The following is a 23,796-nucleotide window of genomic DNA, read 5'->3' as shown; positions in this document are numbered from 1 at the left end:
TCAATTATTCCTGCTTAAGCAGGCTGCAACAATAAGAAATGATGATCAAATTGATTTCTTAATTTGCCATTCTATAATTACAAGAAGAGAAGGGAGAAAAACTAAATCATTTTAAGTATAACAAGAATCTAGTCAGACAATCCTCCATGAAGCATCAGAGTTTATGAGCCTGATGTATGCATTCCTAAAATCATCGAAAAACTTGGCTTGATCACCAGCATAGAGATCAAATCTACTTCTTAATTTGCCATTCTATAATTACACGAAGAGAAGAGAGAAAAACTATATCTTTTTAAGTATAACAAGAATCTAGTCAGACAATTCTCCATGAAGCACCAGAGTTTACAAGCTTGATGTATGCATTCCTAAAATCATCGAAAAACTTGGCTTGATCACCAGCATAGATCTTAATCCACCTGCAGATCGAGCAACAGACCTTTAGATCATTAGCTGTAGAAGAAGAATACCTTCCCCACCATCTCATAAGATGGTACAAAGTAAATGTGGTGAAGAAAGACCTTAAGCACTCCTCGTCCTCGGCTAGTGCTCGATCTGATGGAAGCCCTATCATGCTCAACATGCCACCTTTATGACAAGAGTAGAGCAGCAAGAAGAAATTCTCTCAGGAAAGGATACAGAAAACAGTAAATGAAGATGTTGAATCTAGCAGAGCTTGGCCAATTTTGTGCAAATATATCAAAAGCAAAACATCTTAAAAACAGATAGAAGAAACCATGACTTTAAAACAACAGATGATTCCTCTGCATATTTATATTATGATCTGTTCCTTGTTGCGCATCTGATAAGAGCATTAGTGGCTAAAGCTTGAACAAAGTGGCCTTTAGGTTATCAGATAACCAGGACAAACAGCTATCACATCTCTGAGCATGACATAACTATGGTTTAAGAAGATATATTAAGACTGCAGCTCGTAAATGTCATCTTCCATTATCTGCGCCGTGGTGTCACGACCTTAGCTAGAATTGCCTAAGGCGTGAGGCACCCTTGCGGCCAAAGGCGCAAACTTAGCTTGCGTTGCCTAAGTTGCGAGTCACCCTTGTGGCAAAGACGCGAACTTAGCTTGCGTTGCCTAAGTCGCGCTTCGCCCTTGCGATCTTGCTCCGCAAGGATCAGCCCACTTTGTAACCTCTCGCAGGTCCCTAAGGACCTGTAAAAGAGAAAGAAGTTAGTTCGAAAGAACGAGCAACGGACAAGTCCCGAAGTCTCGCGAAAAGGGAAGCTTTACAAGCAATTCGACGAACACCCTGTGTGCACAAGAGAAAAGAGGGAGAGGGAGAAAAACAAGGCTTTCAAGGATGAACGAACAGCTGCAAGCCCACAAACAGCCGCTCACCTGGTCCCGGGCGCAAAGACAAGTTCCCGTAAAGGTCACGTGCGAACTTGCGAAAGAGATCTCAATGCCCGGTATATAACCGAAGCCCCATCCAGCCATGTGCCACCCGGGGGGTTCCTGGGGTCTGAGATGGCTGACATTTTGGTGAGCGGAGGCAGTTCTCCGCTCACCTCCCGCGGCACGCGAAAACGGAGCTGTTTTGGGCTGTTTTGGGGCTGTTTTGCTCGGTTTGGTGAGCGGTCGCTTTGCAACGCTGCAGCTTGTTCGAACTTACATATTTGCAAGCAAAATGACCCAAAACTAAGAGAAAACATGCTGCCAAGCAGCTGTACATGCAGGTGTGAGCGACGAACGGTTCGTTGAACGGAGTTGTTGCGGGTGCGCGACGACCGTTCGTGACATTCTCCCCCACTTAAACTGTCGACGCCCTCGTCGACGCTTGTTGGTAGTTGTTGATGACTTCCTCTTCATGTCGCAGGGCGTCTTCAGGCTCCCAACTGGCTTCAGTTCGGGGAAGCTTTCGCCACTTCACCAAGTACTCTGTTTGCTCCGCTCCGTTAGGTAGCTTCATCTTGCGATCCGCCAGAATGGTTTCCACTCGCTTCTCGTAGGAGGCCGTGATGGGAGGTAGCCGAGTTGGAACACTTCTGGAAGCATCTCGCGGATCCGAGTGGTAGGCTTTTAGGTTGCTGGCGTGAAGAACGTTGTGAATTTTGAACCACGCCGGCAGCTGCAACTTGTAAGAAACATTGCCTACCCTGCTGATAATTGGGAAGGGCCCTTCATACTTACGCACCAATCCTTTGTGGACTCTATTCCTGAAGAATTGGAGTGATGCTGGTTGGAGCTTTACCAACACCAAATCGCCAACTTTGAACTCTTGTGGTCGCCTTCCCAAGTCCGCCCACTTCTTCATCCGTTTTGCCGCCTTCTCCAAGTAAGCCCGCGCAATATCTGCATTTCGATGCCATTCCTTTGCGAAATGATAGGCCGATGGACTGCTTCCAGTATACCCAATCGCCATGGTGTGCGGAGTCGACGGTTGTTGTCCTGTGATAATCTCGAAGGGGCTCTTGTTGGATGCAGAGCTCCGTTGCAAGTTGTAGGAGAATTGGGCAATGTCCAACAGCTTCACCCAATCTCGTTGGTTGGCACTCACGTAGTGCCGAAGATATTGCTCCAAGAGCGAGTTTATTCTTTCAGTTTGGCCATCCGTCTAGGGGTGGAGGCTTGTAGAGAAGTATAACTTTGACCCCAACAATTTGAATAGCTCGGTCCGGAATCGTCCTAGGAATCGAGCGTCTCGATCACTAATGATATTGTGCGGGACTTCCCAATACTTCACTACATTCTTCATCATCAGTCTGGCCGCCTCTTCTGCTGAACAATGTAGGGGAGCAGCAATGAAAGTTGCATACTTTGAAAACCGATCGACTACCACGAGTATCGATCCGAGTCCCCCTACGGGTGGCAAGCTTGATATGAAGTCTAAGGAAATGCTCTTCCACGGCCTTTCTGGTACGAGCAACGGCTCCAAAAGTCCCACCGGCTTCCGCTGCTCCACCTTGTCTTGTTGGCAAGTAAGGCATGTTCGAACATATTCCTCCACATCAATCCCCATCTTCGGCCAGTAAAAGGCCCTCTCCACGAGAGCCAACGTTCTGTGAATGCCCGGGTGTCCAGCCCAAAGGGAATCGTGACACTCTTTTAAGAGTTCACGCCTTAAATTGTCCACTCGGGGAACATAGACCCTATTCCCTTTTGTGTAAACAAGTCCCTCCTGGACCCAAAATCGTCGTGCCTTGCCTTCTTTAATGAGCTGCATCAGGATAACTGCCTGGGGATCACTATACAGTCCATCCTTGATTCGGGAAAGGAAGTTGGAGTGCAACTGACTTGCTTGGCCTCTGCCCTCCAGTTGTGCAGCATTCACGCATTCTACCTTCCGACTTAGCGCATCGGCCACGACATTCGCCTTCCCAGGCTTGTACTCCATCGCCATATCAAATTCAGCCAGGAAGTCCTGCCACCGTGCCTGCTTTGGGGAGAGCTTCTTCTGAGTTTGGAAATAGCTCAGGGCGATGTTGTCTGTCCTCAGCACAAATCGCGACCCGAGGAGGTAGTGTCGCCAAACTCGCAGACAGTGGATCACTGCTGCCATCTCTTTCTCGTGCACTGGATACCGCCTCTCGGTCTCGTTGAGTTTGCGGCTGTCGTAGGCCACCGGATGACCTTCCTGCATGAGTACTCCCCCAATAGCGAAGTCCGAAGCATCTGTATGGACTTCAAAGGGCTCTCCATAGTTTGGCAATTTGAGCACTGGTTCTTCTAGAACAGCAGCCTTCAGATCTCGGAATGCTATCTCACATTTGTCATACCACTTCCAAGGCTGCTCCTTCTTCAGCAACTCCGTCAGTGGGGTTACCCGCTTTGAATATCCCGCGATGAAGCGTCGATAGTAGTTGACGAAACTAAGGAAGGATCTCAACTCTGGCACCTTCTTTGGAGTTCGCCATTCCGCAACTGCTTGCACCTTCGACTTATCCATTCGAATGGAGCCATCACCGATTCGATGCCCCAAGAATAGGATCTCAGTCTGAGCAAAGTAGCATTTCTCCCTTTTTACGAATAGAGTGTTCTCCCTGAGAACCTTGAAAATCGTCCGAAGGTGCTTGACGTGCTCCTCGAGCGTTTGGCTGTAGACAACGATATCGTCCAGGTAGACGACCACGAACTTATCCAAATACTCTTTGAATAGCTGGTTCATGAGAGTACAGAATATGGCCGGAGCGTTGGTTAAGCCGAAAGGCATCACCAAGAACTCAAACGCTCCATATCTGGTCACACAGGTAGTCTTTGCTTCGTCGCCTTCAGCAATGCGCACCTGCCAATACCCCGACCGAAGGTCGAGTTTTGAGAAATACTTTGCCTTGCCCAATTGATCGAACAAGTCCGCAATGAGCGGGATGGGATACTTGTTCTTCACTGTCACTTTGTTGAGGGCTCGATAGTCGACGCATAATCGGAGGCTCCCATCTTGTTTCTTTTGGAAGAGAACTGGAGCTCCGAAAGGTGCTTTAGAGCTGCGGATGAGACCACCGCTTAGCAGTTCACCTAACTGCTTCCTGAGTTCTGCCAACTCTGGTGGAGGCATGCGGTAGGGTGGTCTTGCTGGAGGCTTTACTCCTGGCTCCAGCTCTATACTGTGATCCACGCCTCTGCGTGGCGGAAGAGTCTTCGGCAACTCGGGTGGCATGACGTCTTTGAACTCTTTCAGGACGTTCGCCACCACAGCAGGTTCTTGAATGGCCTCCTCGTTGAGTGGCTCTAGCTTCATAGCAGCCACGAATGTCAGTTCGCCTTTTCGCACCCCTTTCTTCAATTGTAATGCCGAAATGTGTTGGGGCTCCTTGGTTCCTCTCCGAGAGACGGGAACCACGCAGGGGTCATTGCCTCCCATCATACATAGGGAGTTCAAGAACGGCATCGGCACCAACTTTGCCGCGTGCATAAATTCCATTCCAAGAATCACTTGGAAGTCGTCCAGTGGCACGGCCATCATGTTGGTGTTTCCGCTCCAAGTCCCGATTTTGATGGGAACTCCCTTCGCCAACCCGGAGATTCGCCTGGCTTCCGAGTTCACCGCCTTCATTCGGCTTGGGCTCTTCTCCAAGGTCAACCCAAGTCGCTGTGCTTCACGATCGGCTATGAAGTTGTGGGTAGCGCCCGTGTCCACCATTGCACGGGTCGTTTGGCCATTCAGCTTGATGTCCACATACATCAGTTCACTACTTCCTGCTTTTTGTACCTTGGTCTTCATGTTCTCCCCCACTTGACCCCGCATAGCGTTCAACAGACGCATTGCTCCCATTCGGGGTCCTTGCGACTCCTCGTCGTCGCTGCCGGATTCAGAACTGCTTGAGCTAAGAGCAACAGCTTTGCCCTTGTCCGATCGGGGAGGGTGGATGGAAGCCGTCAAAGCATTGAGTGCCTGTTTCTGTGGGCACTCCCTTACCATATGCGGTCCTCCGCACAAGAAGCATCCTCCAGGTTTTGAGGCCTTGCCTTTAGGGTTCGGCCCTTTGTGGGAGCTCTTCTTTTGTTCGCCCCCGAGCTCCTTCCCTCGAGAATGTTTTGGAGGACGATTTCCTGAAGATTGTTTCCTTCTCGCTGGGTCTTCAGAGGAAACAAAGTCGGTGAGCCTTTCTGCAGCGGCAATTGCCCCGACCACATCGGTAACATTCCTTCGATTTAGCTCCTGTTGAGCCCATGGTTTTAAACCATCAAGGAAGCTGAACAACTTGTCCTTCTCGGACATGTCCTGTATGTCCAGCATTAATGCAGAAAACTGCTTCACATAGTCTCGGATGGTGGTACTTTGGAGGAGTTGTCTCAACTTCCTTCTTGCGACGAACTCGGTGTTCTCCGGTAGGAACTGAGTTCTCAACTCCCGCTTCAAGTCTTCCCATGTGTCGACTCGACACCGACCTTGTTGGATCTCCTCCCAACGAGTTCGCCACCAAAGTTTCGCATCTCCGTTCAGATACATTGTTGCTATAGAAACTTTGGTATCTTCAGAATCGGGCCTCGTAGCTCGGAAGTACTGCTCCATGTCGAACAAAAAGTTCTCGAGCTCCTTGGCATCTCTGGCCCCTCCATATCCATGAGGCTCAGGTGCCCTCAAATTTTGTGGCGGTGCCGCGCGGGTGTTGCCTCCTCCCGCATTTAGTGTTCTTGTGAGCATGGCCACCTTTGCAGTGAGTTCCGCCACAACATCCTGTAAGTGTTGCACGGAGTCTTTGGTGTCATCAGACAGTCGATCGACTAGGGCCTCAACCTTGTCGATCCTAGACTCCGCTTCCTCTTGCGAGCTCTCTACCCCAACAAGTCTTTGTTGGTCATGGTAGAGTTCCTCCATGCTCGCTTCCAGAACATCCAGGCGGGTCTCCGCCATCGTGAGTCTCTCCTTATGACTCTTTTTCCTAGTTAGCGCACCAGATTGCGCTTCCTCCGCTCGCGGAGAGTTGCCAACTTCTCGCTCGTCATGTTCGCTGCCGCGCTCCTCTTGAGCGGCTACAACAGCATGCGAGCGAGTGTGCACATGCAGCCCACTTGCGGCTGCTTGGGGCAAGGGTACGGCTTGCCCCGTCTTGCTTGATTCGCCACGATGCTTTGCCATGGCGAAGTTGCGAAGTTCGTTCGCTGTTCGATTGAAGAGCTTGCCCGCTCTGATACCACAATGTCACGACCTTAGCTGGAATTGCCTAAGGCGTGAGGCACCCTTGCGGCCAAAGGTGCAAACTTAGCTTGCGTTGCCTAAGTTGCGAGTCACCCTTGTGGCAAAGACGCGAACTTAGCTTGCGTTGCCTAAGTCGCGCTTCGCCCTTGCGATCTTGCTCCGCAAGGATCAACCCACTTTGTAACCTCTCGCAGGTCCCTAAGGACCTGTAAAAGAGAAAGAAGTTAGTTCGAAAGAACGAGCAACGGACAAGTCCCGAAGTCTCGCGAAAAGGGAAGCTTTACAAGCAATTCGACGAACACCCTGTGTGCACAAGAGAAAAGAGGGAGAGGGAGAAAAACAAGGCTTTCAAGGATGAACGAACAGCTGCAAGCCCACAAACAGCCGCTCACCTGGTCCCGGGCGCAAAGACAAGTTCCCGTAAAGGTTACGTGCGAACTTGCGAAAGAGATCTCAACGCCCGGTATATAACCGAAGCCCCATCCAGCCATGTGCCACCCGGGGGGTTCCTGGGGTTTGAGATGGCTGACATTTTGGTGAGCGGAGGCAGTTCTCCGCTCACCTCTCGCGGCACGCGAAAACGGAGCTGTTTTGGGCTGTTTTGGGGTTGTTTTGCTCGGTTTGGTGAGCGGTCGCTTTGCAACGCTGCAGCTTGTTCGAACTTACATATTTGCAAGCAAAATGACCCAAAACTAAGAGAAAACATGCTGCCAAGCAGCTGTACATGCAGGTGTGAGCGACGAACGGTTCGTTGAACGGAGTTGTTGCGGGTGCGCGACGACCGTTCGTGACAGTGGGGTTATACAATTTTATGTACAGAGTAGATATCTAGTTCATGAAATATACAAAACATCAGGAACTTGAAGTTGAACCATTCACCTGAAGATGTCCATGTTTTTTCGAGTAGTATATTGAAGTAAGCATTGTCAAAAACAACAGGACTTCCAAAACCTTTGTTTCCAATTGTATGTGCTCCAGATAATGCAACAAGTTCCTGTGTCCTGTCAACATAATTCCACTTTAATGTTCTCAGTCACAAGATATGTGATCTCAGCCATCAAAATTAGAAATGCTTTAAGAGAAAAAGAAGTGATATCATACTCGTCATTGTATCATCTAACTCAATGACTAAAACCTTCTGATTTTTTTACATCTAAGTTTCATAAATAATCATTTAAAAAATCTCTCTCTTGAATTGGTATTTTGCATTACAATGGCAAACGAAAGACTCAAGTAACCGTATCTAGATTCTTGTGTTTAGACTCTAGAATTAAACAGTTGCACACATTTGGGATCAAGAGAGGTGAACTTGCTTGGTACCTGCTGTCACAGAACTTGGTAATAGATTGTACTACTTCATTGTTCAGTGTTTGTACTTAAGGTTATAATTGTTCGGTAGCCAATCTGACGTAGCAACTAAGTAAATGAATTAACAAACTGAAACCAAACTCCATTTTAGCGAGCTATAAGTTATCATGAAAAATTTATATAGCAACAGAGTGAGCATATAAAGCTCAACAAGTGACTAACATATCCATAGCAAAGAGGATAGTTTTTAAACAAATAAGGTATCAAAATACAAAGCAGAGATACAAGATGAAACAAAAATATGTTTTGTTTGAATACAGAGTTACAATATCGTATCGTTCGAAGCATGTTTTGTTCATACAATCAAGGAAAGGTAATTGGAGCATATCATTGGCATAGGGAACATATCCATGACATATGGTATTTTTTAACGCATAACAAAGACATAAACATTTCAGAACATATCAAAGAACAAAACATGAACAGAAGCTCAAATGTCACATGACATTGCATTCATTTCATTTTTATTCAAAGCATGCATAGAAACACATCCAAAGCTTTGGATATCATGTCAAACACATAGAAAGTGAAGTCGGATCCCAAACATAATCTAGAGCACCGCGGGCTCTAAGCACATACCCTTTACCATTTCTGGCAAAGGTCCAGATAATCCCTTTATCATTTCTGACAAAAATCCATATAATCCCTTTACTATTTCTAGCAAAGATCCAAATAATCCCACAAACACCAGAGTAGAAAAGGGTATTGTGAACAATAAAGTTGGTACATATCGGAAACACATGTGGAACAACGAAATGCATGTGTCTATACAAAACATTACGATACAAACATGAACTTTACATGATAGATGCAAGTATACAAATAATTGAAGGACAAAAGTATACATGAATTTAAAGCAGTAATATAAAGCTCAACTGAAGTAAGGGTTTTTCTGCTGAAATCAAATTCCAAAGAAAAGAAACAAAAAGAGCCGAAATCGACCAATTATGCTCCAATTTATACAAAATTGGTGTCATTTGAAAGATGTGTCAATCTAGTTTTAGGTAAATCAAGTTTTGCATGAATTGGAGTTTACTGCAGGGAGTTACAAATAATTTCATAGCAAAAGGTCTGAAAACATCAGCTTTGTTTTACTGAGTCCACAGGGTCGATGAACATAGATGTTTCAGTTTGCAATTGTACTTCAAAATTTTCAAATCAGGTAAGCACAGAAAGCATTTTGAGTCTAGTTTCCAATAAATCATACTTTGCATGAATCTGAGTTCTCAGCAAAAAGTTATAAGCAGTTAAGCAACAAAAGATCAGAAATTACAATCCATGTATTTAGAATTTGCAGGGTTAATTGAAACATAAGTCTTAGTAGGCATTTAAACTCCAAATCATTCAATCTAGGTATCAAAATAAAGGTATTTGAGTCTACTTTCAAATGAATTAGACTTTGCCTAAATCAGAGTTTAGTACTAAAAGTTAGGTCCGAAACAATACATAAAGGTCAGATTACCGAAAAATTACAGATTCATAGCTTTGTATCAAAATGAAAGAAAGGTCTAGTGCTAAGCTGAAATCTTTCGAATTATGTAGAATTAAAATGAAAACAAAGATTATGATTTCTGTAGGATGGGATTAGAACACTTGCCTTAGAAAAGTTTGATTCCCAAATGTGGGGAGTTGATGCAAAACCTTATTAGAGACTAGGAGTCCAGAACACAGTATATCAGTTATCATAAAAGCTTTCAACAGTAAGCATTGGGGGGACAAACAAGAGAGGCACTGTATCAAGAATCAACACTCTTCATACTTTTATTGGTATTAAGATATTTTTTCATAATTGAAGTTAATAACCAGACCTAGTAAATGACTAACAGATGTATATATTTCAAGACACAAAAATCTTAGAAAGCTCAAGTTTTATGAGAATAGATGCATTTATGTTATTATAACAAAAGGATTCAAATATGTACTTGTTCAGATAAAGAAAAGGTCCTTTACTAGCAAAGTGAGATCACAGAGGTCTCTTCCAAGTGAACTGCCAATTAAACCTGTCAAGAAAATGCAGAACTCACGAAAAGCCTTTCTTCAAAAAGCATTTCTTTAGACCAGAGGCATCAAGAGTTTCTTGAGGAAGCTTCCCTTGAGGATCTGGTGTCCTAAAGAGCAGCGCACATACTCAGAATATTGAAAAGGAATTATTTGAAAACAAAATTTTCATATCCTGCCAAATGAACTTCGGATAAGTTTTTAATACAAACAAGATAAAGAAAACCAAAAGGTATGAAATATAGAAGAATTCTGAAATTACTTGTGCGACTGAACAACCGCATTGTTGACATGACATTAGCATATCAAGTATATGTTCTGCACTTGGTATTTAAAAGTGGACTGATTAAGATAGGATTTTGCACCTTGCATCCAGCCGACCTAATTGAACAGGAATAACAGGCCCTCCACAGAATGAAACAGCCTCAGCACCAGCCACAGCAATCAGGTCCGCCCAAGATACTAGATGTTAAAGAGCCACTTAAAGAGAGGAGTTCCATCAAAAGCAGTGGAAATTGCATGCTGTAGATCATGTACCTTGCTGATTTTTTTCAATTTCCATCTTGGCTTTCTCTAATACCTAAAGGATGGACCCAATAAATTGAAGAAATTTGAGGATTTGATATTTATCCATCAGCAAGTAGTTTCAAGCATTCTCACAATTTTATAGTAAATCATTCATGTAAGCTATGTGTCCATACATGTGCAACTATGTATATTTATTGAGGTGTATTATGCATATAAGCTTTTAACTTGTTATCCATCCATATATATATATGTAGAACATATGTGTTGAGAGGTGAAAATATACAAAATTATATGTGTTTTGTGTTCATAAATCCATCTAGACATGCATGCATAATGAGGTATATTCTTGTATCGTATGTCTCTTGATAGGAAAACATACCTTCAGAGATTTGTTAAGGCCAGCATTTTCAGGTCTGTCGAGTTCATAAACTATGGAACCATTCATACCACCTGCAGCAGATGGTACAAAGAAAAACTTACCACTGTGGCTTAATAATAATCTAGTCCAAATAGTCATAAACCCTGGACAGGAGCTGATATCTTGTTTATTTATTCATCATCTAAGCTTCCCCTGAACTAAAGGCATTCATATACCAAGTCATTAAAGCATTGATTTGTGGAGCAAGGACCTGATTTGTCATCCAAATCAAATGTTCCTGCATCATGGAAAGCCAAACGGAGCAAACCAGCAGCTTTTGCCTTGGACATCAAATTCCTCACCCCATTTTGAAGAATTGATGCTTCTCCTACATCGACCCTGAAGAAACAAAAACATCGCTTTCAAATTGATTATGATCTTCCCATTTTGAGTTCCATATGTAAAAAATGTCCACGCATTCTTTAAGGTTAACTTCAATTAGAAGGAAAACATTGACTGTGCTGTGAACCTGAGTTAATTCAAATGTTTTATGTATTGAACTTGCAACTATTAAAGAATGCTTTGTTGACATTTCTCTCAGAGCTGTATTTGATAAGTTAGAACAGCTCACGATGGATGAAGAATCCATCATGTTACATCAGGCTGTTCATTTCAACAAAGGACCCATGTACACTTCAGTACATTTAAGGCACACATGCAGTACGTTGAATATACTTGTATCGACAAGGTCATATGCCAACTTTCATGGAAGGCATGCATGCAGCAACCATAATCCTAATACTATTGTGCTTCTAGAATACAAAATCTGCAATTGTATCTTTATAACCAATCAATCAACCATCAAATTGATTTTGATGCTATCGCTTCTAAAGAACAAGCTTCTAAGAATGACAAGATTAAAGAATGTTTCGCCATCATGAAAAGGGATAGACAGAAATAACTGTACGAACAAAAGTTTGTGAAATCAAACTTACGCTTTTGCTATATGATGTTGAGGAAACATAATAGGAATTAGCAATGTTAAGATAAGCCTTCTCCTCCGAGATGATGCTACGATTTTTTCCATATCTGCACCCAAAGCGTAAAATAGATTATGAATATTGCTAAATCCCTAAAAGATTATCAACAGAATTCTGCTTTACCAAATTGTTAGATAGCAATTTATTAATGATTTTCTTCTTCTCTCAATAGTATGTGAAACAAAGAAAACTATGTAAGGATGATTACATTTCATCGTTGGAACAAGATCCAACAAGATGATAGACAAACTCTATGACAAGGCAAACAAACTTAGAAATATAACATGTTCAGACTTGAAATTTTATTTTGCTTCAAAACATCGATGTATGTTTCGTTTAAGAGTTAAGAACTATACTGATGGTGCAATATGTAAATTAGGCACCCAAGCCTCTTTGTGGTCCTTATTTGTTAGTGCATTTCAACTTGCAAGTAATCATCAGTATCAAAGCTGTTTCCTGTCAATATGGCACCGACTATGGAGCTATGCTCACAATTAAGCAGACAGGAAAGAAAGATTAGACATTAGTTTTTAGTCGAACGGTTTTAGAATCAAGAAGACAGATGAAATCTGGAAAAAGAATTGAGGCCGTACAAAGCAAGATGAAGAAAGGACTCCAATTGCATCCCAGTTCGAATCCTTTGCACTAATAAACTATGTCACCATGTAGACGAGGAATTGAAGGGCGGGGAAAATGACTTACGAGAAAGAGGGTCTCTCTCATTACTGCGAGCATCCACCTGCTTCGCTTCCATTATTCGGCATCTAAACGCGGGAAAGAGCTTCGGATTCGTCCTTCTTCGGCTGCTACTGCTTGTACACCTCGGACGAACGGAAAGCAGTGCGCTGAGGTGGAGTGGCTGCTGCAGCATCGCCATCGTCGATGTCCTGCAGCACCTAACCCTACTGCCGTCCGCGTATCCGCGGTCGCAGGAAGAGCGAGGCTTTTTCGCGCTTACTGCCGTTCGCCATCTCGCGAACCGCACAATCAATTTTTATCCACTTTGCAAGAAACTCTTTTTTTTTTTTTTAGTTTTTTGACATGCTCAGAAAATATCCTCAATCCAGCACGTGCGCCTTTGAGGCGAGCGACAGTTAAACCACTGCAGATTTGTAATCAAAACTGCCTCTCACGAACCTCGACTTGGCGATGGGGTACCCAATCACGCTTGATGTGTGTAAATCTTATTACTTTAAGAAGAGACTTATTTTCTACAATTCGAATTTTGATCACCTTAATTAACGCCAAGAACACAGTTTTACTGGTGCTTTTATCCCATCCGGGCTTTGATCGCCCGTCTTTGTTGGGCTTTCGACAAAATCAAATAAAATAATAGCAAACGTTTAGTCTGTTATGACAGTGCTGGAGACATAATTCATTCCAGTTTTACATTGATCTTTTCATATGATGACGTGCAGCGCCCTAAAGAACACCAACGTCAAAGTGGGTCGACGTTCAAGCAGTTGATATGGTAACGCTACAGACGACAATCACGTTACAACATAACATGATAAAAAAAGGGAGGGCGGGGGTACCCTACTAGCTAGCTAACGATGATTTCCACAACTGGAGACTCAGGAGAGTAGCTAAGGAAGGAAACAGAGCAGGCGAAGCTTATTTCTGTCCTCCAGCTTCGAGTGGTTGAACAACTTCAGCTTCAATAGGTTCTGTGGCCTGAGGGCTCGCAGGATGGGCAGGAATGGCTGTCCATTTGCCAACAAGTGCACTGCCCATCATTTCATATATCTTGCCACTTAATTCTGAAGGATTCTCCGGCTGCAAGATTACAAGACAAACAAGTTTATCCATTTATGTAATTCAATAGAGATCCTAGTTTATCTATTTAATAGTATCCAAAATGATTGGGAGAAGTACTCACTGTGAAACCACTGGAAATTAGAGCTGTGTTATACAAAAGATCGACAGCCTTCTGAGCCTCGGGATCATCAGGGTGACTCCTGCATGCAACCTGCATTACCACAAAATAGAGCATTAACCCATGAAAGCAAATATTAGTGCCAGCCATATTAGGATGATGCAAGAAAAGACGGTGAAATATCTTGGGTGTAGAAGACCATCATTTGCCAATAGGAGTAATGCAAATGCATGAGCAGATAACGGAGTGCAAGTTCACCCTACTGTTTTTCCTTTCACTTGACAATCAAATCTGATACAACTTGGACAAGAGACACTTACGTTCAAATCCTTGATGATGGGATGCTCTGGATTAATTTCGAAAACTCTCCTCCCTCTCATAAATTCCAAACTAGATGCACCTCCAAGTGTTTGTGCCTTCATCAACCTACAGAAGACAAAAATCATCGTCCATGTAATCACACACACACACACACATCTTATGTGAATTGCCTGCACATGCGTTTGCATACCTCTCCATGTTGGCAGACCAGCCAAACCTTCCCGATACAAGGACACATGGTGAAGTACTAAGACGACTGGATATCTGGACACTAGCAACCTTGTCTCCCAACCTCTTCTTGATCCAGTCACACATGTGGCCATATTCCTGTTTAATTTCCTTCTCCTTTTCCTCATTTTTATCACCTGCCCAGGATCAATTTCAAAATTTGACCAAAAGAGAAAATAACAAATAATAAAGGCACTCTATAGTGATTAACAAGGCCTTCAGTTACAAAACAAGAAATCTCATTTGGATACAACAACAGTGAACGGCCAGAGCAGTCTGTAATAAGACATATGGATGCTGGTTCCTGAAGCATAGCAATCAATATTAGGTATTAAAAGAGTAAGAAAAGATGATAAATGTTAAACCAGATTTCAATTATTGATGTTAACCCAGTTGCTTTCACTTGGGATTAAATCATGATATCTGAAAGCTATATTAGATTTTACATCTTTATTGTACTATTGCTAAATTTTCACCAAAACATTTATTTGTTGAACAAAGCCAAGAGCATTATGCCCCAAATCCCTCTCAGGTCAGAAATAAAAGTAAAGAAAAACGGGCTTACTTGAGATACAGTTCTGATCTCCTTATTTATCTGTTACCTTTGCAAGTTCTGCTTTATTTCTATTTACTTAATCTCCTACACCCTTCCTCTTTTCTTTGTGGTTAAAGAACAAAGCAGCAACCTTTTTTACGCTTTGTAGCTTGGATAAGATAAATCAATTCCCATTATAATAGTTCTGGTAATTTTTGGCCATAACAATATCAAACATCATATTTGTAGTACGAAAAGTGGAATCAGCATACAAAATGAAGCTTCTGAATTGAAATCCAGGCCACATCGGTTAAGTTTGGTTCTTGAAACCTACATATGACCAAGAATTTTTTCTCATAAAATATTATAACACAAGGAAAATTGGTTACCTAGATCAAGGTCCTCCTTGCTGATGTCAACAAAATTCTTCTCCTTATAAGACTTGAGATGCTGGATAGCAATCTCATCCATGGGATCAACTAAAAATAGCACCTGAAAGATGAGAGATCCATAATTTAGTTCAAAAGTAACTAACACAAGAACAATGGTTTACGTGTTTTAGGTAAACTATAATACAAAAATATACCTCAAAATCCTTCTCATGAAGTCGTTCTAGGAAAGGTGCATTCCTTGCACTTGTCAAGCTGTCTGCAGCTATGTAATAGATATCCTTTTGTTCTGGCTTCATATTTTCAACATACTCATCCAAGCCAATAAGTTCATCATCACCATGAGAAGAAAAGAACCTCAGAAGTGGAGCAATGCGCTTATGATTCCCATGATCTTCGATACAGCCCAACTTTAAGTTTTTGCCAAAATTCTCCCAGAACTTGTCATAATCCTGACATTTCATACAAGTGTCCGCAGACTCTCATAACCGATATTAAAAATTATACAAAAACAACCTTGAACAAAAGTGCTTTCTAGATATAATACATAAGGGAATGAAGCACTTACATCTTTGTTTTCACTGAGAGAGATGCCCAATATCATGTCAAAGGCTTTGCGAACTAACCTTTTTCTCATTATACGAACCTAGAAGATTAAGGAGCCTCAAAGTTAGCCGCATGAATTGTTGAGGAAAAAGAGGAGTGAAGAGAGGGCAACTTCTCTATAGAAAAGAAGGGACATTTGGCATATTCAGAAAGTTGACTTACAATTCGGCTTTCTTGAAGGATCTCTCGTGACACATTTAGTGGAAGGTCATTTGAGTCCACAACACCCTTTACAAAGCTCAAATATCTTGGGAACTAATAACCCATAATGCATCAGGTGTCAGTATAATTTCTAAAAAATAGATGACATCGATTGGTTTAGGTAGAGGATCCATACCAATTCCCCGTCAAAGTCATCAGATATGAAGACACGCTTGACATACAACCTTATATTCTTAGTCTTTATGTCAATAATTTCATCCTTTTTGACAGCCGGAACAAAAAGAATGGACCTGAATTCCACCTCGCCCTGCAGCAAGAAAATATCATATGGCCAACTAGATATTTAAGCAAAGCATACTTAGAACTATAGGCAGGAAAATGAAAATAATTTGGCGTTTAAAAAAAATGTGGTTTCTTAAAATGCAAATAAGAGCGATATCCATTTGTAATATTCAACTTTCATTTCAAGGTAGAAGACTGCACATACATTGAGAAATAAATTAATATGGTGTGTTCCACATTCAGATAACTGAGCATCTTAGCAAAAAAGTACCGGTCAAACTTGTAGAACTTTTAGATAGTCACAATGCAAAGGCATAATATGACATACAGCAGATAAGTATACATGAACATACAAGATTTGTATTACAGGCAGCAGAATCTTAAAACACGACACTCCAATTACTAGATATGGTCTTACCCAAAGCATAAAAAATCTAAATATTTGATGATAACTCAATTGACCAGCTTAAAAAAAAATCATTTTTTCCAATTGAGCAAGGTTTTATGATAAGCACAAACTCCACTTGTCATATATATTTTAGAATGACCAGAAATATCAAAAATCTTAAATTTTGTGACTTTCGTTGGTAATTCAATTAAGCAATTAAAAACACAAACGAACAAGGAAAAACTAAAATGACCAACTTTCTGTAAACATTTTTTTTGGTTTATGTGAAGCCGACACTGTCAAATCTGATCAAGTATATTTGACAAGCAACCAAATTATAATTCTATCTTTACTACTATAGCACAACCACAAATGGAGTCTGATAAATAACAAAGTACCTCGGTTGTGAAATGTGAAGAAGCCAAAGGATCCAGGTATTCGTTAAATGTCTTCCTGAAAAATTCATTATACTCCTCAGTAGTCACATCCTTTGGATTGCGCAGCTGCAGTAACATGTACATGTTACAAAACAAAGAAACAGATCTGAACTGAGATGATGCCAAAAAATATTTTTGGGCATATTGCTCACCCATATAGGCTGTGTTTCATTGGTGAGCTCCCAATCCCAGTATCTCTCCACAACTTTCTTAGTTTTCTTCTTCTTCTATATGAAAACATAAAAAAGCACAATTACAGACCCAAACATCAACTAGAGGAAGTATAACAACTAAAATTATGCAACATCAAAATGAACGTTGAAGAACACATACTTCCACAGTAGGATCCTCATCACCCTCCTTTTTAGCTTCACTTGGATCCTCATCTACCTCCACCTAATAAACGTAAATGAGATTATCAGGATGGAACTAACTTGAAGGCAGTTCATGTTTGATTGCCAGGAGTCACTGGAAACAGGTTCTAGATCTGTATGTTCCTTGCTACTTGCCACACTAATCCCTTACCTCTTTAGTAAAACCCTTCTCTTGCCATGTGTAGATTGGGAATGAGACAAACTGTGAATAGTTCTTCACAAGATTCTGGATCCTCTCCGGATGAGCAAAACCTTTGTCATCTCGCTGAGCATAACTTACAATGGTGAGAAACAAATTATGAAAATCATCCAGAATGTTTGCTACACTACAGAAGGCAAACTTACGGACCTTGAGGTACAATGTTAGGCGAGTTCCTCTTGGAACGAGCTTTTCCGGGTCTGTTTCCTCCCGAATAGTGTAAGAGTTAGCATTAGCCTCTCCCTCCCACACATATTGCTTGTCAGATGTTGGACTTTTTGTTGAAACAACTACCTATTTATAACCAAAAAAAGCATTTTAGAAACTGTTGATATAGCTAAAAACTCATATGGTGGCAACCAATTTTTTTTTAAAAATCAGGCTTAAGATTTACCTTGTCAGATACAAGGAATGCAGAATAAAAACCTACACCAAACTGACCGATTAAATTGCTGTCGACACCAGCATCCTTGCTATCCTGTATATAGAATACAAGACCTCAGATCCACAAGGATAAAATATAGTGATGCCAATAACTGAAAAAAAGATGGGTCGCTCAAGCAACTGCCTGTACCTTCAATGCCTTCAAAAATTTGGCTGTTCCACTCTGTGCAATGGTTCCAAGGCAGTCAACAAGTTCTTGTCTAGTCATACCAATTCCAGTATCACTGAAAAAAAGAAAACCATTATAATTTGGCTAAAGCTTCTTTCTCATCATCAAATATATATGTAGGCACTCTTGGTTCTACATTAGTAATACTTACGTAATTGTGATAATCCCATTGTCTTTGTCGGTCTGAATACGAATGTCGAGGTCAACAGCATCCTTCAAAAGCTCAGGCTTCGTGACACTTAGGAAGCGCAGCTTATCAAGTGCATCACTTGCATTGCTGCAATTATTCATAGAAAAAGTTAAAAATGCTTTCCTCCAAAATGCCATATTAGAATAGCAAGACCCCAAAGCAAGAATTATTTTAGAAAAAGATCACAAAAAGCTAAAAGGTAGGAACTTTTGCAGGCAACTATATGGTATTTAGGCTGCATGCAACATGAAATCACACTTTTTCAGGAAACCCAATAATGTTGTATGCACCAAATGGCATTCAGCTGTGCTAATTATTTCCCCAAAATACCAATAGCGTCAACAAGATAGGTGGATAATATTGGATCTAACTGAAGAATATCAGTTTCTAGAACACAGACACAAAAATAACACGGTAAAGCAACAAAACAAACACAAACCTAACAAGTTCCCGCAAAAAGACCTCCTTGTTGCTATATAGGCTGTGCACTATAAGGTCCATTAGCCGACTAACCTGTTATGTTAATTAGAAGAGAGTATGAGATGTATTATTTTGATAGATGAAACTGCACATTAGGACTTCCATCTGGCATACCTCAGCCTGGTACTCATACTTCTCACTCGGCGGCTCGGATGAATCAGTTGCAGCTACAGTTGATTCAAGACGGCTGCAGGCAAGCATACTGTGTCTCGAGTTCAAATGCATCCCAAATTTGGATCCATTGTTTTTTGGTGCAGAAAATGTAGAAAAATATCTGTATGGTGAGTCTGGGAGTTTGTAATCAGTCTCAGTTGCCTGAAAAGGAAAAAAAGAAAGCATCAATTAAGTACATTTGGTTGCAACTATGGCTTCTTCCTGTTGTTCTTTTGAATGTTTATATGTAAACATTACATTTCAGAAAATTTCATGTGCTTGGGATAAAAAAGTATGACGGCTAGCTAAAAGCTTTAACACTTGACAACCTGTAAATCATATGGTGTATCCCGATTTCAGTTCAATTGATTCTAACTTGAATCCTTAGATGGTTCAATTGTCTTGATTTGCCTACTTTGTCTCAATCCCACACATGCATGGCACCAAGTCCCCATTCAAAGACCAATTGTCATAATTCATCCTAGTGACCAATTGATTCAATAACTTGAATATAAGTTGACTAGAACCCAATAGCTAAAAATGCTTCCAGAAGTAAGGAATTTATCTAGTCTTATATACCATCGCATCCCACCTTTCATCTCCGACATGGTACTAACTGAAACATCATAAATTCCCAGACAACTAATTAGATAATCTAGAAGATTAATTGCCGTTTAAAAACCTAACAAAGATTATAGTAAAGTTTCTCAGACATCCAAAGGTATTTTCATTTATCAGTCATCCCATGATGTTTCAGAGGAAAATTTAAGAGAAACTTGCAGAATTGGACATAGATCATAGAGCATCTTGAGCTATTTGAGTAGATTGAAATCGTGATTGATGGTGGAAAATATCTGCTACAGAAGATTGAAAGGACTGGAGTCGAGATTAACAATATGGATGCGGTCATTGAGATCACCATTCCGACGGGCAACTCCGCAGCATACCGAGGGGTTTATGCACGGAACAAATGAACAAATAACACGTCAGCACGACTGAGGTACTCAACATCAAGAGGCAAATCCACCACCATAACCTAGTAAACGAACAAAGAGAAGGAAAGATGGCGCAACATCATGCAACGATTCTCACCGAAGGAGCGGAGGCGGAGACGAAGGGCACCACCACGCGGCAGCGAGCGCCGGCAGATCGCACTGCGGAAGCGACCGATCGCCTCGAAGCGCCAAGCATCTTCTCTTCCCCCGCTGTGACCTTCGCGAGCGACCCCCGAGTGCTTTAGAGATGGTAGAAGAAAGACAGAGAGACCCACAAGGAAATGAGGGGAGACGACGAAGCGAGGCGCACTCGTCTCCGTTTTATAGATGGAGGCGGAGAGGGGTAGGGTTTTGGTAGGGTTTGCGAGGCCGTCGAAGCTTCTGGAGGAGGGTTTGAGCGGAGTCTTCAGGCGCAGGCTGCAGAACCTTCAGGAGATGGCTGCTATGTAGCACGACCGATCGAATCACGCAACAATAAGTGACTGACGTGGCACGATCACAGGCACTGACTTCTTTTTCTATTTTTCTTTTGTTTTTTCTTATGTCTATAATGACCAAAATAACTCAAAAGATATTTGAAGCAATCACAATTCGTTTTTCTTTTTTATGATAAAAATAATATAAAAAAATAATATATTTAAATTTATACTAAACTAATTAAAAATATTACAAAATATTATTTGTGTTGTCGTGATGATCAAATCATGTCATTTTGTGTTTTCTCTCGTATTGGCATCTAATTTCAAGTTTGATTTGGAGTGAATAGTAACCCTAAAATTGAATGTCAATTTTTCTAAAAATCATGATTTAAATCTATTAACTTCTTACATTTTTTGTGTGTAATAAATTAAAATTTGTCAACGATCACTTAAATGTTTGTTAAAGAGGTATTGTGCCATATATATTTAAATAACATATTATTTCTATAGTTTTTACTTTTCTTTGCATGTTTTAGAATAATATAAATGGTGTTTTATTTCGCAATCTTTCTCCCGGCATCATCTTAGTGAAAAATTCAAACATTTATTTGTATAGTGATAAGATCATTTAGAATAATATAAATTCAAACATTTATCGATGAGCATAAAAATCAAAAATTCATAAATTTATTGAATCTCTCTTATCGTTAAAATATGTTTTTCGGAACTTATATGCTCCAAAAAGATAAAACTGTGCGGGTAGACCTATCGTCCAAAATAGATAATTTCTCGTAAGATTATAGGTGATGCGACGGGGGCATCATGTTAAGCCGTGGCCTCGGGGCCGTCGCGGCTCGGTTCGGGGGTCTTGGGCGACGTCCCTCGGGGTCTTTCGGTGGCCGGGCACGGTGGTTCGGGTCGGGACGTCGGGTCGGGACGTCGGGTCGGCAGGTCGGGTCGGTAGGAAGCTCCGCCGCAGCGCTTGGAAGAGTCGACCCCGTCTGGCACCTGCACAAAGGTCGGGCCGAGGCGCTCGGCCCGACCCCTCCGACGGCCAAGTTAGCGATGTGGAGGGGGTTTTGGAGGAAGAGATGCCTCCATACGAGTGTTGGTGTGAATTCCTCCCCCTCCCTTCTAACGAATGAGAGGGTATTTATAGGGGAGTATTCTGGCAGGGGGCAGGCTGGTACTCCTGACAGGGGGCAGGTCGGTACTCCTGACAGTAGCGATGGCGTAGCATGTTGGACTTGGCTTTTACAGGATATTAATGTGCCTCGGTCAGCGTTCTGATCCGTTTGACCAGGTGCTGAGGCGTGATGTGGGATAGGTGACGTCAGCCCCAGTCTTGTCGCCATTATTTCCCTCATCATATCCCCCCTGAAGGGAGCCACGCATCGGCTGTTGTTGTAAGAGGGGTCTGAGGCGTGGCTTCAGCTTTTAGTGCTCGTTCTCGTAGAGCAACTGCTGATTCGTTACCGGGGGCGGACTCCGGATTTAACAAATAAGGAAGGCTGGTCGTGCCGCGGTGGGCTCGGGTAGCAGGGGGTCGAGGAGCACGACGCAGGCGGGCAGGCCGCACAGGCGTGGTCTCGGGTAGTACGGAGCCGAGGAGAATAAGGCAGGTGGGCAGGTTGGGCCGACGAGTCGCAAGTCGGAGATCGAACTGGAGCGACTCGGGCTATGGTCTGAGTCGCAAGTCGAAGATCGAACTGGGGCGACTCGGGCTATGGTCTGAGCCGGCGAGTCGCAAGTCGAAGATCGAACTGGAGCGACTCGGGCTATAGTCTGAGCCGGCGAGTCGCAAGTCGGAGATCGAACCGGAGCGACTCAAGCTATGGTCTGGGCCGGTGAGTCGCAAGTCGGAGATCGAACTGGAGCGACTCGGGCTATAGTCTGGGCCGGCGAGTCGCAAGTCGAAGATCGAACTGGAGCGACTCGGCTATGGTCTGAGCCGGCGAGTCGCAAGTCGGAGATCGAACTGGAGCGACTCGGGCTATGGTCTGGGCCGGTGAGTCGCAACTCGAAGATCGAACCGGCGAGTCGCAAGTCGAAGATCGAACTGGAGCGACTCGGGCTATGGTCTGGGCCGGCGAGTCGCAAGTCGAAGATCGAACTGGAGCGACTCGGGCTATGGTCTGAGCCGGCGAGTCGCAAGTCGGAGATCGAACTAGAGCGACTCGGGCTATGCGCCAAGGAGCACGACGCAGGTGGGGAGGCCGCGCGGGTGTGTCTTGGGTCATGGGCAACGTGCGACCGATGAGCACATCTCAATCGGGAAGCCGAGTAGAGGTCGTGGTCTCGGACAACGACCAAGCAAGCAGGCCGCGTAGGCGTGTCTCGGGTGATGGGCCGAGCCGGCGAGTCGCAAGTCGGAGGTCGAACTAGAGTGACTCGGGCTATGAGCCAAGCCGACGAGTCGCAAGTCTAAGGTCGAACTGGAGCGACTCGGGCTATGAGCCGAGGAGCACGACACAGGCAGGCAGGCCGCGTGGGCGTGTCTCGATCGACACGCAGCCGAGGAGCACAACTCCGTCGGGCAAGCCGATCAGAGGTGGTCTCGGGTAACACGTTGCCAAGGATTATGACGCAGGCAGGCAAGCCGCGCTGAGGTGGGCTCGGCTGTCTATGGCCGAGGGATATGGCAAAAGTCGGGGGCTCGATTCTGGCGGGCGGGCCACGCTGAGGTGAACTCGGCGGTGTGGCCGAGGGACACCGCTCAGGCGGGCAGAATGCGGGTCGGAGGTTCAGGTTGTGTCGTCAGCCGAGGAGCTGACGCGGGCTGGCCGCGCATGGGGCCGAGGCAGCAAACTGCGCTGTCAGCCGAGCAACTGAGGCGGGCGGCTGCGCATAGGGCCGAGGCAGCAAGCTGCGCTGTCAGCCGAGCAACTGAGGCGGGCGGCCGCGCATGGGGCCGAGGCAGCAGGTTGCGCCGTCAGCCGAGGGGCCGAGGCGCTCGGGCTGGCCGCGCGCGTGGGGCTGAGGAGCCGAGGCGCGCGGGCTGGTCGCGCGCGTGGGGTCAACGCGGGCGGGTTGGCGGAGCGCGCGGGCTGGCCGACACGGGCGAGTTGGCGCGCGCGTGGGACCGACGGGTCGAGGCGCGTGGGCTGGCCGACGCGTGGGGCCGAGCCGCGCGCGTGGGGCCGAGGAGCCGAGACCAGCCCCAGGAGTCGCTGCTGCTGGTGCAGGTCGGCTGCAGTGGAGCAACCAAAGAGAAGGCTAACATACCGTCATTCCGGGCCCTCCTTCTAGCGCCAAAAATGATGC

General features: G+C 43.7%; 2 protein-coding genes across 3 annotated transcripts; both read right to left on the bottom strand.

Moving 5' to 3' along the window:
* Window positions 1-220: 220 nt before the first annotated feature.
* Window positions 221-12,887, bottom strand: LOC135625366 (putative L-ascorbate peroxidase 6). 2 transcript variants are annotated; one of them, XR_010492032.1, is made up of 10 exons: window positions 12,588-12,887; window positions 11,841-11,934; window positions 11,117-11,244; window positions 10,867-10,937; window positions 10,497-10,539; window positions 10,325-10,421; window positions 9,986-10,069; window positions 7,473-7,611; window positions 519-585; window positions 221-416 (listed from the first exon to the last, which is right to left on the bottom strand). XR_010492032.1 is itself a non-coding variant. In XM_065130085.1 (10 exons), exons 1-10 carry the CDS (start codon window positions 12,760-12,762, stop codon window positions 314-316), a joined length of 984 nt encoding a protein of 327 aa, XP_064986157.1. In that variant the 5' UTR covers window positions 12,763-12,887; the 3' UTR covers window positions 221-313. The 2 variants fall into 2 exon arrangements, 1 of the variants encoding a protein (XP_064986157.1); XM_065130085.1 differs by having other exon boundaries at window positions 7,473-7,594.
* Window positions 12,888-13,210: 323 nt separating this feature from the next.
* On the bottom strand, window positions 13,211-20,517 carry LOC103969334 (heat shock protein 90-6, mitochondrial). The gene is made up of 20 exons (XM_009382835.3): window positions 20,211-20,517; window positions 19,080-19,280; window positions 18,925-18,998; window positions 18,447-18,572; window positions 18,257-18,350; window positions 18,077-18,160; window positions 17,833-17,976; window positions 17,635-17,748; window positions 17,443-17,505; window positions 17,262-17,336; window positions 17,071-17,175; window positions 16,178-16,309; window positions 16,003-16,095; window positions 15,803-15,880; window positions 15,432-15,686; window positions 15,235-15,337; window positions 14,273-14,447; window positions 14,082-14,187; window positions 13,765-13,854; window positions 13,211-13,661 (listed from the first exon to the last, which is right to left on the bottom strand). Exons 1-20 carry the CDS (start codon window positions 20,307-20,309, stop codon window positions 13,500-13,502), a joined length of 2,373 nt encoding a protein of 790 aa, XP_009381110.2. The 5' UTR covers window positions 20,310-20,517; the 3' UTR covers window positions 13,211-13,499.
* Between the last annotated feature and the right edge of the window lie 3,279 nt (window positions 20,518-23,796).

Source organism: Musa acuminata, chromosome BXJ2-10, assembly GCF_036884655.1.
Source record: "Musa acuminata AAA Group cultivar baxijiao chromosome BXJ2-10, Cavendish_Baxijiao_AAA, whole genome shotgun sequence".
Classification (NCBI taxonomy): Eukaryota; Viridiplantae; Streptophyta; class Magnoliopsida; order Zingiberales; family Musaceae; genus Musa; species Musa acuminata.
Note: the sequence above shows the minus strand (reverse complement) of the source record. Positions and strands in the feature narration are given on the sequence as shown.